General features: G+C 33.1%; 1 protein-coding gene across 6 annotated transcripts in view; it reads left to right on the top strand.

Moving 5' to 3' along the window:
- The window catches only part of LOC101495989 (protein arginine N-methyltransferase 1.5-like), a 20,838-nt gene extending 3,262 nt beyond the window's left edge, over positions 1-17,576 (top strand). For 2 of the 6 annotated variants that reach the window (XM_073367867.1, XM_073367871.1), the window contains 17 exons: positions 2-76; positions 181-273; positions 1,451-1,523; positions 2,310-2,407; positions 2,495-2,530; positions 3,356-3,424; positions 8,813-8,881; positions 8,989-9,042; positions 9,132-9,206; positions 11,468-11,560; positions 11,640-11,743; positions 12,115-12,163; positions 12,250-12,336; positions 12,512-12,608; positions 15,980-16,067; positions 16,993-17,086; positions 17,176-17,576. In XM_073367867.1, the coding sequence (XP_073223968.1) occupies positions 2-76; positions 181-273; positions 1,451-1,523; positions 2,310-2,407; positions 2,495-2,530; positions 3,356-3,424; positions 8,813-8,881; positions 8,989-9,042; positions 9,132-9,206; positions 11,468-11,560; positions 11,640-11,743; positions 12,115-12,163; positions 12,250-12,336; positions 12,512-12,608; positions 15,980-16,067; positions 16,993-17,086; positions 17,176-17,262 (1,341 nt within the window). In that variant the 3' untranslated portion in view covers positions 17,263-17,576. The remainder of the gene's footprint in view (position 1; positions 77-180; positions 274-1,450; positions 1,524-2,309; positions 2,408-2,494; positions 2,531-3,355; positions 3,425-8,812; positions 8,882-8,988; positions 9,043-9,131; positions 9,207-11,467; positions 11,561-11,639; positions 11,744-12,114; positions 12,164-12,249; positions 12,337-12,511; positions 12,609-15,979; positions 16,068-16,992; positions 17,087-17,175) is intronic. The other 4 variants (XR_012162779.1, XM_073367868.1, XM_073367869.1 and 1 more) reach the window with 4 other exon arrangements.
- Positions 17,577-19,265: the final 1,689 nt, after the last annotated feature.

Below are 19,265 nucleotides of genomic sequence, written 5' to 3'. Positions count from 1 at the left end.
GAATGCCCTGCCTGCAGACAACTCACTAAATAGTTGGTATGGGGAGCCTGTTTCCGCCTTTATAATACACACAGATGTAAGGATTTCTAGTGATTTATATTTATGATTCATCTAGTATCAAGTATGGGGCTACAGACTGTTGTCTAATGAACATAATCATGTTGATTGAATTTTCGCCAGTGCTTTTTTACTACTGGAGATGATGAAAATGTAAAGCACCTCTCAAAGAATCTTCAAAAGTCAATTACTTATTTCTTGGACCATTCTACTCAGGTAACGTTCTAATTCTTTGAATCACATACATGACTTGGATATGTTTTTGGTTAGGTGACCTTGTCCATGTTAAGTGAAACGCTTGTGAGAAGCTCCCACTAATTCATTTCTTAATGATTATTAAAAGAAATTTAATAATTTAGAAATTATTTATTAGAAATTATTTCATATGCTGATTTTTTCTTCAAAAACTATATAATAAATGGATGAGAACTCCTTTAAAAATCGCCAACTCGTTTTTTTAAACTTTTTAAAAAAATTGTCAACTTTTTATTTATTTATAAATATTCTCACTTCATTTTTATTTTTAAAAAGTTGTAAGTATTCTATTTTGTTGGCAATTTAAAAAAAATTAAAATATCATTTTAATCTTTTATTTAATAATCGTTTTAGTCTTTTATCTTTTATAAAATTATACAACTTTGTCATCTTATTAAGGACTAAAATAAATATTACGTAAAAGATAAAGAATAAAAAAGATAAATGACTAAAATTAATAAAAAAGATAAAGAACTAAAATAAATATTAGATAAAAGATAAATGATCAAAATTATATTTTAGGAATATTTAAAAAATAAAGTGACATTATTAAATAAAATAAAATAAAGTGCATTGGCATTTTAAAAAATTAATAAATGAGCTGACAATTTAAAAAAAATCAACCATATATTTTACATAATTAAAAAAATATGTGACTTCGACATTGACAAAATTAATATCAAAGAGGATCAACCATTTGTAAAAAAAAACTAAAATTAAAGACTAAAATTACGATTTTAATCAAAATTGCTAGATTTAAAAACTTAAAGCTTGAAATACATTTTAACCTTGATTTAAATAGTCATCACATTTTCTTTTAACGTCTCCGTGAGAGGATCAAATCCACAACTTCTGTATCGGTTCACTTACTAAATCTATGTGCAAAGCTTGTGCAGCAAGATGTCTTTATTAAATCTTTAGATATACAATTAAAATATCATTGCCTTAAATATAATTTAAAATTTGATAAATTTAATTTATATACAATTAAAAAAATTTATAATATTAAACAATCACAATCATTACATATTTAACTTTTTTTTCTTTTTATTCTCATTATTTGAACCAAACCGTACTTAGAATACATTTTTTTGAGGAAATTGCTTAGTGCACGTAGTTTTTTGAAACATGTTACTAGATCATTATATCCGAAGATCGAGTCAATTACAAAGAAATGGAAGAATATTGTTTTGATACTTGTTCTGTCGCAGGTATGTTTGGTTGATTTTTCTTTAAAAGTGTTTATACAAAAATTATGTAAGAAAGTTTTACCAATAATTTCAGCACAGCTTTGTTCTCGGCTTCGTAATAAACTTTTGAAATCGTTGTTAGTCTCTCCGACTTAGAGATATCAATGGAGCAGAGTTGAGGCGGGGGAGTGTTTTCTCGCTCCTCAACATGTCATCCGTCCCACTCCCGTACCCCACCACGGAAAGATTTTCTCCCCGTTTCCATACCCGAAGGGTTCCCGCATGCAACTATAACAGCATAACAGATCAAGAAGTTTTACTGGAAGAATATTATTTGCAAATTTGGAGTACCCGGAATAATATCCGATAACAGTACGCAATTTGCCAGCACAGCCATACAAGAATTCTGCAAGAATTGGAGTATCAAGCAACCTTTTACTTCCGTTGAATATCCTCAATCCAATGGACAAGCAGAATCGGCCAATAAATTAATTCTTCAAGGTTTGAAGAAGAGGTTAGAAGCAGCTAAAGGTTTTTGGATGACGAGTTGCCCATGGTCTTATGGTCGTATCACACAACTCTTCATTCCTCCACCCAAGAAACCCCCTTCCGGATGGTGTATGGATCCACTTATTTATGTGTGGAAGAATTTGGTTTGGGTCTTCGAGATAACATTGCTAAAAGAGTACTTTGTCACTATCACCTTCATGTATTTGCGAGATTTTTGGCACATTGTTGTTGTTGTGTAACTAGTTAAATGCACTACTACTATTTGTGAAAAGTTATAAAAGTGGTTTTTGTATATAGGGACGGATCATCGGATACATCGTCTACACCCTTATATGGACTGTGTTAGATCCCTATATCAACAACTGGATCCTCTTTCTGAGAGAGAACGTTCACTGGTATGAACTTTCCGTGTATCTAATTGAAAATCACCGCATTGCCTACTGTTATCTTGACGTTTTCAGTGTTCTACGCCATATTGCCAGTTCGCTTTCAGGGATGATTTACAACCAACCGTACAAGTATGTATTCTTTGTGCCACTCAGCATTACTTTGCTTTTGTAGATTTTCAGGGAGGAGACTAAGTTTTCATTTTTTAATATCGGTGAAATTGTGCGATGATTTTGTGTAAGAAGCATAGCAACTTGCTATGTAGCAACAAGTGTACCACTGATTGACCTTTATCCAGCAATAATCAAAGTTGGCTAAATCAAGGGGAAAACAGGATAGAACTGCGTTAGAGGTTTTAGGAAACGACATTGTGTAGGGTTTAGCTTCTCAAGTTTAACAATTAGTTTCAAATATGATCGATGTGTTTTTTTGTTTTTTTTTTTTTCATTTTGAAAAGTAAAAACAAACCTAAGAAGCTAATTCCTAAGGATTAACTTTGGAATGTAACAGTTTTGATCTTAGGTTGCGAAAAATTCTTACTTACTGAGAGTAAAATTCTCAAGAATTGAGATTTATCAAAAAAGAAACTCAATAGTTAAGATTTTATATAAATTTATCCTTTAATCTAATCCAGCGGCACGTATATTATGCTACTGTCCATGTGTTAAGTGGACTCAGTCATTCAGTTTAGTAATCCATTCATAGAATGAGAATGTGCAGTTTATTTTGCTGTTGGTTATTATGTTAGAATAAGATATGTTGCGCTCTTTTAACGTTCTAAATCGAATGCAATTAAATAATTATTTACTAGTTTAGTGGATGTACAAAAAATATTTTGGATGCAAACCCATCTTATGAAATTGGCTGCTTCTTTTTTGTGATTGCACTATGTTGCCTTCCCACATGTCATATACACCTTTGATTTTATTTATTTGAAATTTATAATTCATTTGCAGCCTTTTAAGGATACTTTGGAGTATGTGGCCTATCAGAATTCAGATGATGATGAGAAGAAATTCACGAAGGTATGCCAAATTGCCAACCCACGCAAGGCATTCTCAACTTCATGCACATATATGTATGTATAGAGAAATATTATTGATAATTGCTGTGTATAATTCTGACAAATAGTTCCTTTAGGAGTGATATAAAGAAATAAAATAAAATGGAAAGAAGAGGAAGTTCTAATAATGACAAGATATTTCAACACCCCCTCAAGGTGGTGCATAGATATCAATCATGCCCAATTTGTTTATCAAATGTTCGAAACTTGTTCTGATCAAGCTCTTGGTCAATATATTAGCTGTTTGTTGATTGGAAGAAATGAATGGCAAGCAAAAAATACCAAAACCAATCTTCTCTTTTATGAAGTGATGATCGATCTCAATGTGCTTTGTCCAATCATGTTGTTTCGGGTTGTGGGTTATGCTTATAGCAGCCTTATTGTCACTATAATTTCAATGGAAGTTTCACCACTATCCTAATTTCTTTCAAAACTCTAAGACTTCACATACCTTCACAAATTCCTCATGTCATTGCCCTAAGCACAGTTTCGGCACTACTTCTTGCAACCACTCCTTGTTTTTTACTTCTCTAAGTTACCAAGTTCCCCACATATGTGTGCAAAATCCTGAAGCAGTTTATCATTGGTCATTTTGAAGAATAGTCCTTTTCCAGGAGTTACCTTGACGTATCTCAAGATTTTGTAAACTGCTTCGAGATGTTTTTCATATGGGGCATGCATAAATTGGCTGACAACACTAACAAAGAAGGCAATCTTAGGACGTGTCTAATCCAAATATATCAGTTTTCCAACTAACCTCTGATATCTTCCAGTATCAACCGAGGTGTCTTCTTTCTCCTAAAGTTTGGCATTTGGGTCCATAGGAGGGTTAGTAAGCCTACAACTACTTATACATGTTTCTTGTAATAGCTCTAGAACATATTTTCTTTGAGAGACTACTATCCCCCTTTTTTATCTCGCCACTTTCATGCTAAGAAAGTATTTTAGGGGATACAAGTCTTTGATTTCAAATTATGTAGCTAAATTTTTCTTTAGTTTCTCCATTTCTACCACATCATCACCTGTAAGAACAATGTCATCAACATACATTATCAAAATAGTTATGATTCGGTTTGAGCTAAACTTTGTGAACAAGGTATGATCAACATGTCCTTGTTATTGATTGAGTAAATTTTTAACCTACGCTCTCGGAGACTGTTTTAATCCATACAAAGACTTCCTTAGTTTGCATACCTGGGATCCAAATTTCTCTTCAAAACTTGGAGGTCAATCCATATACACTTGTTCTTCTAAATCGCCATTGAGGAATGCATTTTTAACATCTAACTGGTGGAACGGTTAGTCCAAATTAGCAGCAAGAGATATGATATTTCTGATTGTATTAAGCTTAGCAATAGGAACAAAGGTCTTTGAGTAGTCTATGTCGTAGGTCTAAGTAAATCCTTTAGCAACCAACCTAGTTTTGTACCTTTCAATTGATCCATCAGAGTTGTACTTCATTATAAACGCCCACTTACAACCCACAGTTCTTTTACCAGCTGGTAGAGTCATGGCACTCCAAGTTTTATTATTTTCAAGAGTTTTCATTTCCTCAAGAATAACTTCCTTTCACTTTGGAACATCTAGCGCTTCTTGTACATTCTTTGGAATTTATATGCAAGACAAGTGAGAGGTAAAAGTATCAAAAGAGGATCAGTATATATAGAAGTAGGATTAATAAAAAAACTACTTGTTTCGGTTGGTTGACTTTCACTTAGTTCAAATTCTTGGCTGAGTTGAGGAATGGGGTCTTCCACTAATTGATTTTGGTTCCTTCTTACATATATATTTCCTTTCCAAGTTGGACCACCCTCTTTAAATCTTTTCTCTGTTTCATCACAAGGATTCTTATGTGATGTTATTTGTTTTTCATTTCTAAATTAAGTTCCAAAAAGGCATTTTCTTGATTTATTGCCTCAAATTCAGCAAGACCCTTGCTCATGGTAGAAGTAGAATCACTTATTGTTTCTGAGGCAATTTCTTTAGGTGCAACAGTAATAGAATTATGTTATGTATGCACATTTTCTTAAAAAAATAGATTTTCATAAAATTGAAGGGAATTATTTTCACGACTGTGTTAAAGTATTTAGTTCAATTGTCAGTTCCAAACACTTGTAATTGAGTTAAATTGTGTCTGCACCAATTTACAATTTTTTTTTAGGTTTAAATATGTCGTTGGTCCCTGCAAATATATCACTTTTTGATTTTAGTCTTCGTAAGTTTTTTTGTTTGGATTTAGTCATTGTAAAATCAGAGACAATTAGTTTCCGTCCCTAACGTCAAATCAAAAGTTACAAAAAAAGAGCTGGCAAACCGTTGTGGCACGGAGGAAGACGAGTTTTCCAAAAAATCCTAAACACCACTTTAAATTTCTATTCATATTTTTTTTATAAAATAACACTAATTATTAAATGATAATTAATAAATTTATTAATTAATAATATAAAACATTTTAATTTTAAATATATCATATAAGATGATATGTTGGTGTGCATTTATAGGGCCACGTGTCCCGGAACTCTTTTTTTTTTTGTAATGTTGATTTGACGGTAGGGGCTAAAGTCAATGGTCTCTGATTTTACAGGGACTAAATTCAAACAAAAAAACGTACAGGGACTAAAATCAAAAAGTGATATATTTGCAGAGACCAAAGGTATAATTAAACATTTTTTTATTATCTGAGCTACCTCCGATTTTTCTTTTAATAAGTACACCCATCAAAGTTTGGTATGACATTTTGTAAAGGTGATAAACCATCTTTTGTTGGATATAGAATTTATCCTATTAGACCCCCAAACATCACTATGAATCACCAAAAAAAGGTTTTGAAAATTTAAACTCATGTATTGAAAAGGAATTTCAATGATGTTTAGCAAAATCACAAATTTCACATTGAAATGTGAAAATATCTTGATTAAAAAACATTTTTGGAAATAGACTTTAAATATTTAAAACTAGGGTGGCTTAACCTCAAATGCCACAACATAATATCATCCTTATTATTTGAAACAAAAAATGATTCAACTGAAGAACCTATTGGTTCGGATTGATGTTTGTTTTCAGGTCCATCTTTAAGATAGTAGAGTCCACCACTTTGCTTAGCAATACCAATCATCTTCCCCGAGATAAAATTCTTAAAAACACAATGAGTGTCCAAAAAGTGAACTTCACATTTTTTATTTTGGATTAATTTACTAACAAAGAATAGGTTGCAAGCCAAAAAGGACATGTAAAACATCTTGAATGGTTAATAAAAGAGATAAAACAATAGAACCTTTTCCTGTCACGGCTAAAAGAGAGCTATCGGCAACCTTAATTTTTAACTTACCTCTACAGGTTTTATATGTGGAAAATAAACTAGGTTCTCCACTCATATGGTCAGTAGCTCCAGAATCAACAATCCAACTATGGTTAAGGATGGCACTAAGGTAGGCCGATAAAAATTGCCTTTCTAGGCTATGGAGCTAGAAGGAGTTTGAGATTCAAGAAGTTTGTACAGTTGATCTAGTTGCTCCTTGGTGAACCGAAATGAACTTGAGGAAGATTGTATAACTCTTGATCAAAAGTAGCTTGAAGTGCACAACCTTCCCCTTTCTTCTTTGCATTAGGAGGTTTCCCATGTAGCTTCTAACAAGTCTCACGTGGTGCCACTAACGTTAGCAATGGTCACACTATGGTTTCTGTGATTTCTTACTATCTTTCTTGTCTTCCTCATTGAAATTTTTGGTGATTAGTACTATTGACTCTTTCATCATCACTTCTTGTCTTGCCTCTTCTCTTCTAACTTCTAAAAAAGTTTTTCGAATAGATGGTAAAGGGCTTTTTCCAAAGATTTTGTCTCTTACTTCATCAAGTCCTTTGTTTAGACCTGCAAGAAAAATAAAAACACAATCATTTTCTTGCCTTTTTATGAACTGAACACTACCTTCCAGTTCTTGTCATAGGGTCATCAACTCATTGTAGTAGATTGTTGCATTCCTTTCAACTTGCTTTAGGCTCCACAATTTCGATTTTAGACCATAAATTTGAGAATATCAAAGTAAGTATTCTTCACAGCTTCCCATACTTGTTTCGTTGTAGGTATAAACACGAATGGTCTCCTAATTCATGTCTCCATCGAACTAATTAGCTAGCAATGATTAACAAGTTTTCAGATTTCCATAACTTGTAAGTTGGACCTGTTTCTGCAGGTTCCGGAATTTTACCATTTAGGAAGCCATATTTTCCTTTGTCGACCAAAATGAGTCACACTGTTTGTGTCCAATCTGTGTAATCTTTCCCATTCAGTTTTTGCACGTTAACTTGTAAGGAATTACTTTGGTTGTTCCTCCCAACCAAAGCCGCCAGCACCTCCGTATCCAATGCCATGGTCTCCATAATAGTCGTTGTTGTAAAACTCCCTCCTGGACTGCCACTGCGGCCCGTACCACCACCGGCGCTGCCGCCTGGTCTGGCTCCATCACCAGGGCAGCCGCCGCGACCAAGGCTTCCTTCTACTGTGCCTCCAGTTGGGTTTCCATTGTCGGTAGGGTTACTCACAGAGGAGCTGGTTAGGGCTTGTGGCCAAGATGGGTGGTCCATCCCTTTTGCCTAGATCAATAACCTAGGGCTCATGATACCATATAGAGAACTATTATTGATAATTGTTGTGTATTATTCTGACAAATAGGGGCTTCTTTTATAGGAGAAAGTACAATTACTCAATTCCTTATATTTAGGAGTGATATAAAGAAACAAAAAGAAAACAAAAAGAAGAGGAATAGTTCTAATAATGACAAGATATTTCAATCAAATGTTTATTTGTTCACTTACTATTGCCATCCCCTGGCTAACACACTAAATCTGAGTTATGAATCGGTTATAGATTCATTATTGAGCTGTTTGTACTGCTCAATAGTTTCTGAAGTCTAGTAATTTGCTCTGTCCTATTTTTTAGTTGCTGTTGTCTGATTTCTTTTTCTCAGATATTTGGGGGATGATCTACTTCGTATTCCTTAGGGGTAATTGCAGAAGGTTTTGAAATTTATGGATGCTTTTGTGTATAGAATTTTGTTTGCCTGAGTTGGTTGCCATTGGATTAGAAACATGTTCTTACTCGTTCAAAAATATTTAAAATATGTGGTATTTGTACCTACCATCACATTTGTTTTCTTTCTAGTGCTGAAGGTTCGAAAGCTTGCGGTTTTGGTTTTGTTGGCATGAACTTGTATCTTTTTATGATAGGCAAATGTTTGTAAGTTAGTGGTTTGTCAGTTTTTGGGTTCAAATCTTGAACTTCCTACTTAAAACTCGTTCGGCGTCCCTTACTCAACAAGAAGTTCTATCTAATTGATACCCTTTCTTATACCAGTACAAAAGAGCAATTTGTCAAGCCTTGTTGGACAGGGTTCCTGATGAAAAGGCATCTGAGATTACCACAGTAAGATGTGTTCATTGCTTTTTGTGCTTCACACTTTTTTAAACCGCTCTGGATGTTGTGTACTTGTGTAGCATATCTTATGTTATTTTTGTTTTTCTTGTGGTTAGGTATTGGTTGTTATTGGTGCAGGGCGTGGACCTCTTGTGCGGACATTGTTAAAGGTGTGATATTGTCCTAGACTGTGGCAAATTTGGATTAGGGTAATATAATTACAGGTCTTTGGAGTGACTTTCATCACCTTCGTATGTAGGCTGCTGAAGTAACTGGGAGGAAGCTAAAAGTTTATGCTGTGGAAAGGAATCTAAATGCACTCTCTTACCTTCATGTTAGTTGTAGAAATTGCTCTTACATCTTAACGTTCTGCTTATGGTGATTCCTGATTTTATATGATACTATAATGAAGGCTGTTGCATATTTGGAAATCAAGTCACGAGAAAATAAGAAAAATAAGGAAAAGTGAAAGAAAATAAGAGAGAAATCAGATATCAATCTCTGAGTAAATGCTCAATTTTGAAATGTTTGTGAATCTTCTGAGAGGTTCTAAGTATTTAATCACCAGTCTCTCTTAGCTCTACCTCACGTAGAACTCCTCTCAATTCTTCCTTACTCCTTATTCTGTTATTTCCCTCCCAAATAATCCCTTATCTTCCTCTTTTCCCCATCATGATTCCCGCACCTTCTTTGTCTCTCCTTCGCATCAGCAGTTCCTATTTCACGCAAGTTCACATTCCTGGGCCCATTCTGTTGGCCCACTCCTTTTCCAGCGCACTCTAATATTTTATGATAAGGCTGATTTCAATTCGTCTTTATTTTAAAAAATTCATATATTCAATATGAAATAACATGAAGTTTTAACTCCTAAATGGAAATATCCTTCCAAAATTATTTCTAGTTGCTTGGACCTTACTACCGAAAGCTAACTCAAAGGATGAGGGTTTCCAAGCTCATATATACATTGCACAACCTGAGAAACTTGGCAATATGGGACTCAAATGCAACTTCAATATAGTTGAACATTTGTAACTTGGTTTAATGTGCACCTGTGCCACAAATTCATATATATATATATATATATATGACACCAGATCAAGAATAAACCCCAACAGGTTATGTTTCCTTTTCACCACACCATTTTGGTGATGAGTGTGGGGACAAATAATAGGATGGGAGATGCCAAACTTGTGTAAAAAGTCAGTCAAAGGCATGAACTCTGAGTGATCCCACCATGAATAGGTCAATTGCTGCATGTGTATCTGAACTCTCAGTGATCTCATAGTAATAACAAAGAAGAAAACAAATGGGAAGAATATACGTAGCTGATAACTTCCAACTTCCTGCTCAAGGCTGATTCCAACAAACCAGATTTCTTGCTATCCGCCACACTTTTGTTCTGATTACGAATAGCTAATCTCTCCTCCAAACATAAAAGAAACTCTCCTCCCTAGTAGCTTTCTCTACACTCTTCCTTTCCATTTAGCAATTCAGATAATAGGCCACCATTTTGGTTCTTTGTTTATGTGGCCAACATCTCAAGTTCGATTGAATCCCCCAAATCTGTCTTCTTATCCGTAGGCTAAGTTGGTCACTTATACTGACATGTCATTAATCACTCTTTCTTGCAAGCCACTAACAATCTGAAACATTTCCTTCTTCACTTGATCCGTAACAACCTTTCAAGCTCCAACATCTTTGTGTTCTAGCCAGATGCTTTAGTCAAAAAACCCTCCAGATGTCATGATCTTTTTGCAAACTTTACAGTTCAGTTTTAAAAAATTTCCATCAATTGAAACTCCATACCTCCAAGAAACATCGCCCCTATTTCTAGGAGAATTCTTAGGCTTCGTTCTATAGCGAGGGACAGGGGAGACAACAGCAGACCCTACCAGTCAGGGAACCCCTGTAGTCAACTCATTATGGCCCTTTGATTAAAATTCAACAGTCTAGACTTAAAGTACAATTAGTAAATAAAAAACATTACAAATTATAGTTTAAAAATGGATGGCCAATATCACCCTGCAGTAACTATTTGACTGCAGGGAATCCATTTCCCAGTAGCAGCATTGAAATTTGAAGCCATTTGGTTAACAACAAAGACAGAACAAAACAAAAACTGGCATGAATAAAGATTTGATTCAGCCATACGACAAAGCCCCTGGTCAGCAATACAATGAAAACTGAAAAGAACTTGCTCACACAACAAAAGAATATAATTGAATGATCTCCCTGTAGAATTGATTTTGACATAAACAATGATGTCATTTGATCCATGTAGCTAACATCACCTAATAAAAAAACTTTGGTTATCGTTGATTGTCCATAAACTGGAGCTCTTCTGGCATTGATCTTAACTGTTGTTCTTGAGAGAGAGGAATGCACATTATACTTTATTGTTCATATTCTTGCATTTTCTTGAGACCCTCTCTTGTCTTTAATGTTGCTTCAGTAAATATATAAATCAATTTTCTTTTGTCCTTCAGTCCCCATTGTTTTTAGAAAAGTTTGTTGATGACAATATTATTTGTAGTTTTTTGAAGCAATAGAATCTTTGATACAATCATAGGCATAACATTCTATCTGTTGAAACAGAAAGAGTGCAACCTAAATAAATGGAATGATATTGTTACCTTAGTCCATGTCGATGTGCGATACTGGGCTGCCCCTGAAGCAGCTGACATATTGGTATATTTGAACAGTCATGATCACTTGCTTAAATTTTATTCTTTATACTAGTGTCTGATTGCAGTTATCTTGAATTTAGGTTAGTGACTTGCTAGGTTCTTTTGGTGACAACGAGCTGGCTCCTGAAAGCCTTGACGGAGCCCAGAGGTTTCTAAAAAAAGATGGAATTTCAATACCGTCTTCGTACGTAAATTCCTTTCACTCCATGTTATTGATTTGTCTGTGTTTAAAAGAGTTCTTAATTTTTTTCTGTGTTTTAGTAAAAGATTCCCACCAATTCAAGAATTAGCTTTCATGTTGTCACTCAATTTGTAAATAACCTAATTTAGGGGTACTGGATGAACCATTTTTTACAATATTCAGGACATTCTTAGACTATTTTGTTTAATACTGAATGACCATCAACTTTGGATAAACAATATCCTTGTAATGTGCTAGAGAAGTCAATGGATTTATTATTGGTGGTCAGCCAGATTAACGTTGATGGTTAAAGTAATTTTGATATCTGGTTTTGTTGCTTTAGTTATTACATTAATATTTATTGCCACTTTCAGGTATACAAGTTTCCTCCAACCGGTGACAGCTTGGAAGTTACATAGTGCAGTATATCTCTTGTATTCCACTGTAATTTTTTGCATATAAACATTGTTATACTTCAGTTAATTAATTGCTTGGGGCTTATATTTCAGATTAAAGCAAAAGAAGATATTTTACGCTTTGAAACTGCTTATATGGCGAAGATGCACAATGTTGCTCGCCTTGCACCATCTCAACCTGTTAGTAGCTTCTCATTCAGTTTACTGATCTTGCTTTTACTTCAATCTGTCCTCTGCTCTCATCTTTATGCTATTTAAGCTTTATACTTTGCTTAATATTTTTTCTTAAAATAAATTACTTTATTTCTTTTCTTTTTTTTACTGATTTTGTTTGATTTTCATTTGGCTTGTTTAGCTATTTACCTTTACACATCCAAAAAGCTCTAACAAAGAAAGCAACAATCGCTATAGGAATTTGCAATTTGTGATACCTGAGTCAGCAGTGGTACATGGTATGCAGGGTCAATCTACTCTTATTGAGTCAATAAGTCGTCATGGAACTGATTTATCCATAAGATATTTAATTTTACACTCTGAATCACATTATTTATAACTGCCATTTTCTGTTCTCTGTCTGTTGTGTACCTTGGTCATTAATTAAAGGAGGCATGTCAGTGTTATTAGTGGACAATTATGCTATAGACACACTTTTTTGCGTGGTTGAAGAGAGCTCACTGAATTGGAACTTATTTTTCAGCTCAAAATTAAAGCTGTGCTGTTCAGTCTAACTGGGATGATGCATTTTGTCCTTTTACTAAGTTTTCCCCTGAATCGGGCATCATGCATTCGTAGATTGAGCTGTTGTCTAAATTGACATTCTAGTTAGGATCGGGAGGGGTGAAAGATGGTAAGTCTGCGGATCCTAATATGGATAGTAAGATCCTACTTAAAATGCAAAATCATACTTACTTATACACACATGCATAATAAACTTAGTTAAGGAACATACTATCTAAATCACAACATTAAAACTTAAACTCAAAGTTCATTACTCTTAGATTAGAATTGTTAGAATATTAAAAAATATTTTATAATATCTTTTATATTATATTAGAATATTTTGAGTTATTTTCTATAATCAATTTATAATCATAGAGATATTTTAGAATATTTCTCATTATTATTATGATGTGTTCCTAATTTAGGATTCAGTCTATGTTTCTCTATAAATAAAGATTAGTATTGAGTCTTTTGTAATCAAGTTTGTATAAAACTATTATCAATAATATTCAAATCCTTATTATTTTCTCTTCGTCAAAAGCCATCACATGTGCTCTCTCGCGCCTCCCTCTCCACAGCATGTTGAATATAGTTAGCATAAAACTATTATCAAATAATATTCAAATAATATCAAATAAAGTTAGCATAAAACTATTATCAAATAATATTCAAACTCATATTATTTTCTCTCCCCCTTTTCTCTAAAATCCCACAACTTCAATATATTGGAGCCTATTTTGATCCTCATTGAACGATCTCGCCTTTATTTTGCTGCTGAGTTCCCACAAGTTTGGGAATGTAATAGTTTCTCTTTTTTGGTATGATCTCCTTTGTTTCAACATTTTGCGTTCATTTTGTTATTGTCGCTGCCACTGCTTCCGCCGAACGACCATTCCATCAGTTTCGCATCTTCTAGTTTGTCCACACTCCACGGGCCCACACATGTCGTCTCTTCCTCCGTGCATTTGATCCATGCGCAGTTGCCTTCCACCGCGTGGGACGGCGTGTCTGACAACCTTTTACAACACGACCTTTCTTGGTTTGTCTTGCATCGACCTCACGATTCTAGATATGCCCTTATTTTTCAATTTTGATCAATGAAAAAATGGGTTCTTTCTCAAACAACCATTATCTCTTCTGTTTTGAACGCATTTTCTCGCTTCGTTGATCGATCATGGCTTTGTTTCGTTAGAGTCGCACTCTTCTTCTTCAGTGTTTGTCATGCAATTTAGTTCTTAGTAATAGATTACAACATTGACTTCTATTACCACCGACGATCGTGCTGCTTAGCAACTTGCCCTAGATTCACTAGCCCCATCTTTGTCCTAGATGTACTGGTCTCACCTCTCTCTCTCTAAAGCACGCTTCTCTCCTTGAAGCAGATTCAAGTTTAAATATTTTGGATTTCTGGTATAATTAGTTTGAAGTTTCCAAATACAGTTTTTAGAATAACGAATCTTGCTTTGTTCAATTGTTTGCATGAATTTCTCTCATGCTGATGATCATTCCAACTATTTGGCTATACTGTATTTATAGCAACTCTCTCCGACTTCACTTGCATCCCTAAACTGTCTTTCCATCTTTTTTGTTATTATTTTGCGGAGTAAAACATTGTTTTCTTGTAACAAGCTAAAGCTTAATAAGTTTTAGTTTGAGGGGGAGTGTTAGAATATTATAAAATATTTTATAATATCTTTTATATTATATTAGAGTATCTTTAGCTATTTCTTAAGATCAATTTATAATCAGAGATATCTTAGAATATTTCTCACTGTTAGTATAATTTGTTTCTGATTTAAGATTGAGTCTATATATTTCTATAAATAGAGAATATTATTGAGTCTTTTGAATCAAGTTAGCATAAAACTATCATCAAACAATATTCAAGCTTTTATTATTTTATCTCCCTCTTTTCTCTAAAATCCAACAACTTCAACAATTACATAACCAATACAACTCATAGGCCAAGCCTCATGGACCTTTTTGAACCCTACCCATGTTGGCTTGGCTGGTATGGGGGAACCGATCCATATTGAGCTATAATCAGGAATGCTCACAAGTGTGAGTCGACCCAACTCAACCCAAAACATTCAGTTAAGTTTTTCTCATAGATTGGGTTCAACCCAAACCCCCCACCCAATTGTGAAGTGATTTGGTCTGGGTAACAAGTTTATGATTTCAAACTCACGAACTAGCCCTTTGAAAGTAAACTATGAATTGTTATTTTTATGGATGTAGTTTTAGACTTTTAAATGTAGAAATGTACAATCTAGTTTAAGTATTGAAATTTTCGTGGAGTAGAATGTCATTTAGTTATACTTGTTGGAGAATCCTCATTGAAGATGATATGACCTTAAAAGTGTTTATGAGTGGAGACATGTAAAGATGCGTTAGCTTCAAAACAAAATATAAATGGTAATCCCACTTTGGTTGCGCCGCTCCAGATATCCTGAGAGGGTTGTGTTGGAAAGTCACACCTTAGATGTGTTGTGAGTGTTTATAAGTAGAAAGCACCTTCATTTTACAAGCTGATTTTGTAAGCATGACCTAAGAATATTTTTTTGGAATATTTAAAATTCAAAACTATCTCATGTCTCACAGTCCAATGACCCATTCCAAACCAACACACTTATTACATGGTTGGGTTTGTTCAAAAAAAAAACTATGGAAATTTTGACCCAACTCGAACCAAAGAAATTTGATTGTTACGGGTATTTGGCCAAGCCCAACTCAAGCCAAGTACATCCCTAGCTCATTGTTTTATAGAATGCCTGTAGTAGTTATTTGTCCTATTATTTTCAGCTGGACTTTATTTTTGACTTCAAATGATTGATGAATAAATATAATCAGCTCTAATCACCAAAAAAATATATATATAATCTGCTGCATTAGTGACTTGGGGCGGTCTTGTAATTTGGTTTTGGATGTTGGTGGTACATATTATGTGTTTTTTATAGCCTTACCTTACGTATTAATTTTATACCTTGTTGTGAATGTCGTCTGTAGTCTGTACAATATACTAGTTTTGTTTGTGCAGCTCCCTTATATCCCTTGAGACATGTTTATTATTTTTATACAAACCACTTGTACATCTTGATTATAGGATTTGCTGGATACTTTGATGCAACTCTTTACAAGGATGTGCATCTTGGAACTGAACCCACTAAAGCTACGCCTGGTGTAATCACTTGGTATTTTGTGTCCCCCAGATTTTTAGTTTATTCTTTGGAATTGGTGTGACTTTTTATTATAATTTCACCTTTCATCTAAACAATTTCATTAACAATTTTATCTTTTTTTATTCAATTAAATAACAATTCTTTAAATATTTATACATCAATACTATTATGTAAAGACAACTCCTAATTATGGCCAGACTTTTTTCTCAATAAATTTATACTCTACGGTTCAGTTTTTCAAATTTAAACTTAAATCAAAACAATAATTATAGTGAACTCCTTAACAATACAATCTTTTCAAAATTCAAATTTAAAAACATATAATATGGATGTTGATATTAAATTTAGATATAATAAATTTGAAACAAATGAATCAATATAAAACAAATATAATACAGTAAATATAATAATATTTACATGCAACGAAATACAATAGAAAAAGTAGATATACATGCGCTGCATTCTATTTATATCTGAAAATCGGAAAAAATGAAATATTCACATTAATTTAGTGATTATTATTTAATTTTTGGTATATTTTTGCCCCATGTACTTTATATTTTGCTCAGTTGCATATTCGGTATGTTTTATGCTCATTTCATTGAGGTGGTAATTTGTTCGGTTGAATGGTTGCAAAACTTTGTAATATTAAATTCATTTTACTGAATGTTTTAAAGACGAAGTTTTAGTAAATATTGGACACCCAGGTGATTTTATTTTGGTAGAGTTGTCTCATCCTCCGACCTTTTAGCTCTTGGTTTAGATAAGATAACCATTGTAAAGGGATGGCTTTCCTTGGTTCTGCTCCTTAGCTTTTCTTAATTTTTTCCTCTTTATATAAAACAAATTAAAGGCGATGTGTAGTAGTAGGAAATCATAGATGAAAATGAATTGAATACGGTTTTTAATCCTACATTTTATTTGGTATTTTCTGCAGGGATGATCATTACTTCCCATTAAGGGAACCTATTTGTGTGCATCGTGGCTCTACCCTAGAAGTAAATTTCTGGCGCTGTTGTGATTATACAAAGGTTGGGTTTCAATCTTGTTGTTTTTCATCGTATTTCTATTGCTATTCATCCTTGGCATATCTTTAACTTTTTTGGTGGAATCTTAACAGGTTTGGTATGAGTGGTGCGTAACATCTCCTTCTCCATCTCTAGTTCACAACTGCAATGCGCGCGCGGACTGTATGTGGCTTAATTGAATTTACCTCAATAATTTGCAGTCTGCGAACAAGTTAGTGCAATCCTTAGTGAAATCAAATGATACTTCAAAAACTAGTCGTAGCCTCCTCACAGCTGACAATAAACTGATTCTTGGAACTAGTATCGGTATCAATCCATGTTTCTGATCTTCAGAACTAGCATAGCATCTCAGTGGTTCTCTTTTCTTATTGTCAATAGTACATTTCATGAAATCATGCCGCATAATAAGATGATTTCTTTGTACGTTTATCACTTTTCTAATAATGTAAATAAATATGGATTTCAAGAAGAAAAGTTGGTGAGTTTTCTTTTAGTTTGATTGTTTGTTTTTCTTATGAAAAATTTATTGGATTTGCATCATCTCTTTTTATTCTCTCTTTTTCTACCTATGTTTAGAAAAGTTAGACACTTAATTCAGTTTTTATTCATTGTTATTTTTATGCATAAAATTTATCAAAATTGTTGTTGTGTTTATTTTTCTCCAAACAATGAGGAAAAATGATAAGAAAAAATGAAAGGATCAAATCTAAATTTAACCATTTCAAGTTATTTGTGAGTGTGTACTTTTATGTTACACCTTCTGTACCCAAAAAAAATGGTATACATTTTCTCTTTATTTTTTCATAATTAAAAATTCAATTTTGCTACCAACACCCCCTAATTTACTACCCACACTCCTCAAATGTTTAAAAAAATCACAATTCTCAAATTATCCTTTCTTTCTTCCTTTTCATTAACCTAACTCATGTTGTTCTTCTTTATTATATCTTCATCTTCTTCTTCATTTTCTTCAACATTAACCATCATCATCATTAACCATCTTCATAAATCATCATTAATCTTCATTAATCATCATCAATCATCATTAACCATCTTCAAAAGTTTGCTAATATTTACGTGAACTGAAAGTAAATATACGTGAATTCAATTTACGTAAATGTACGTGAAATTGAGTTCACGTAAATGGTTTAATTTTCAATCTTCAATAGTTTTGCAATCTTAATTTAAGTACACGTACGTGAATTAAGATCGCGTACATACTGAGATGTTGAATTTTCAAACTCCATTGATTACACAATCTTAAATCACGTGCATGTACGCGAATTAAGATTGCGTAAATTCTGATATTTTTACTTTTTTTTAAGGTACTTGAATTTAGTTCACGTAACAACACGTACGTGAATTGAGTTCACGTACAATCTTCATATTTAGAAGAAGAAAAAAATCGAACTCAGAAACACATACATTTTTAGGTCACTTTAACTACAATGTGATGAAGAAACTGATGGTGTAGGTTATGAGTGAGTTATGTGAGTTTTAAATGATTATGAGATAGGGTTGGTGAGGTGTGGTGATTTTTTGATGTGAGTCATGAGATGTGATGAATGTTGATGAAGGTGTGTTATAAGTTAATAAAATTGTAAAAAAAATATTATAAATATCAAAGGGCATTTTAGATATTTTATTTTTTTTTATAAATTTGAGGGGTGTGGGTAGCAAGATTGTTAAATAAAATTTAGATTGGAGAAGCTAGCTAGCTACACATTATGCAAGGCCAAGGATGACCATTTGACCAAAAATATTCGTAAAGTTAAGATGTGAACATTGTAAAATGTCTAGACAAAGTATCACTAAAAAAGTTGACATTTGAAATGTAAAATGTTTTGAAAAGGATTTAAAGCATATGTATTTACCTTTATCCAATAAAAAAATCAATATTTTGTCATCTTATTCCACTTTTGCATTAGTGTTCTGAAATTAATTAATAAAATATAGTATAAATAAATTATGGTCTTTTATTCCATTTTTGTTTAAAATTAATTATTGTTTTTTGGAGAAAAGGGATTCAATTAACAATAGACAAGGGGACTACAAGAAGTTTTGTACTTCAGCAAAAAGTTCAACAAAGGACAAGAAATATATATATATATATATATATATATATATAAAATAAAATAAAAAGGCTTTTATGGCCCAATCTACTTATACTTAATATAAGAAA

The sequence above is a fragment of the Cicer arietinum genome, chromosome 4 (genome assembly GCF_000331145.2).
Source record: "Cicer arietinum cultivar CDC Frontier isolate Library 1 chromosome 4, Cicar.CDCFrontier_v2.0, whole genome shotgun sequence".
Classification (NCBI taxonomy): Eukaryota; Viridiplantae; Streptophyta; class Magnoliopsida; order Fabales; family Fabaceae; genus Cicer; species Cicer arietinum.
The sequence above is the reverse complement of the archived record's forward strand: the minus strand, read 5'-3'. Positions and strand labels throughout refer to the sequence as shown.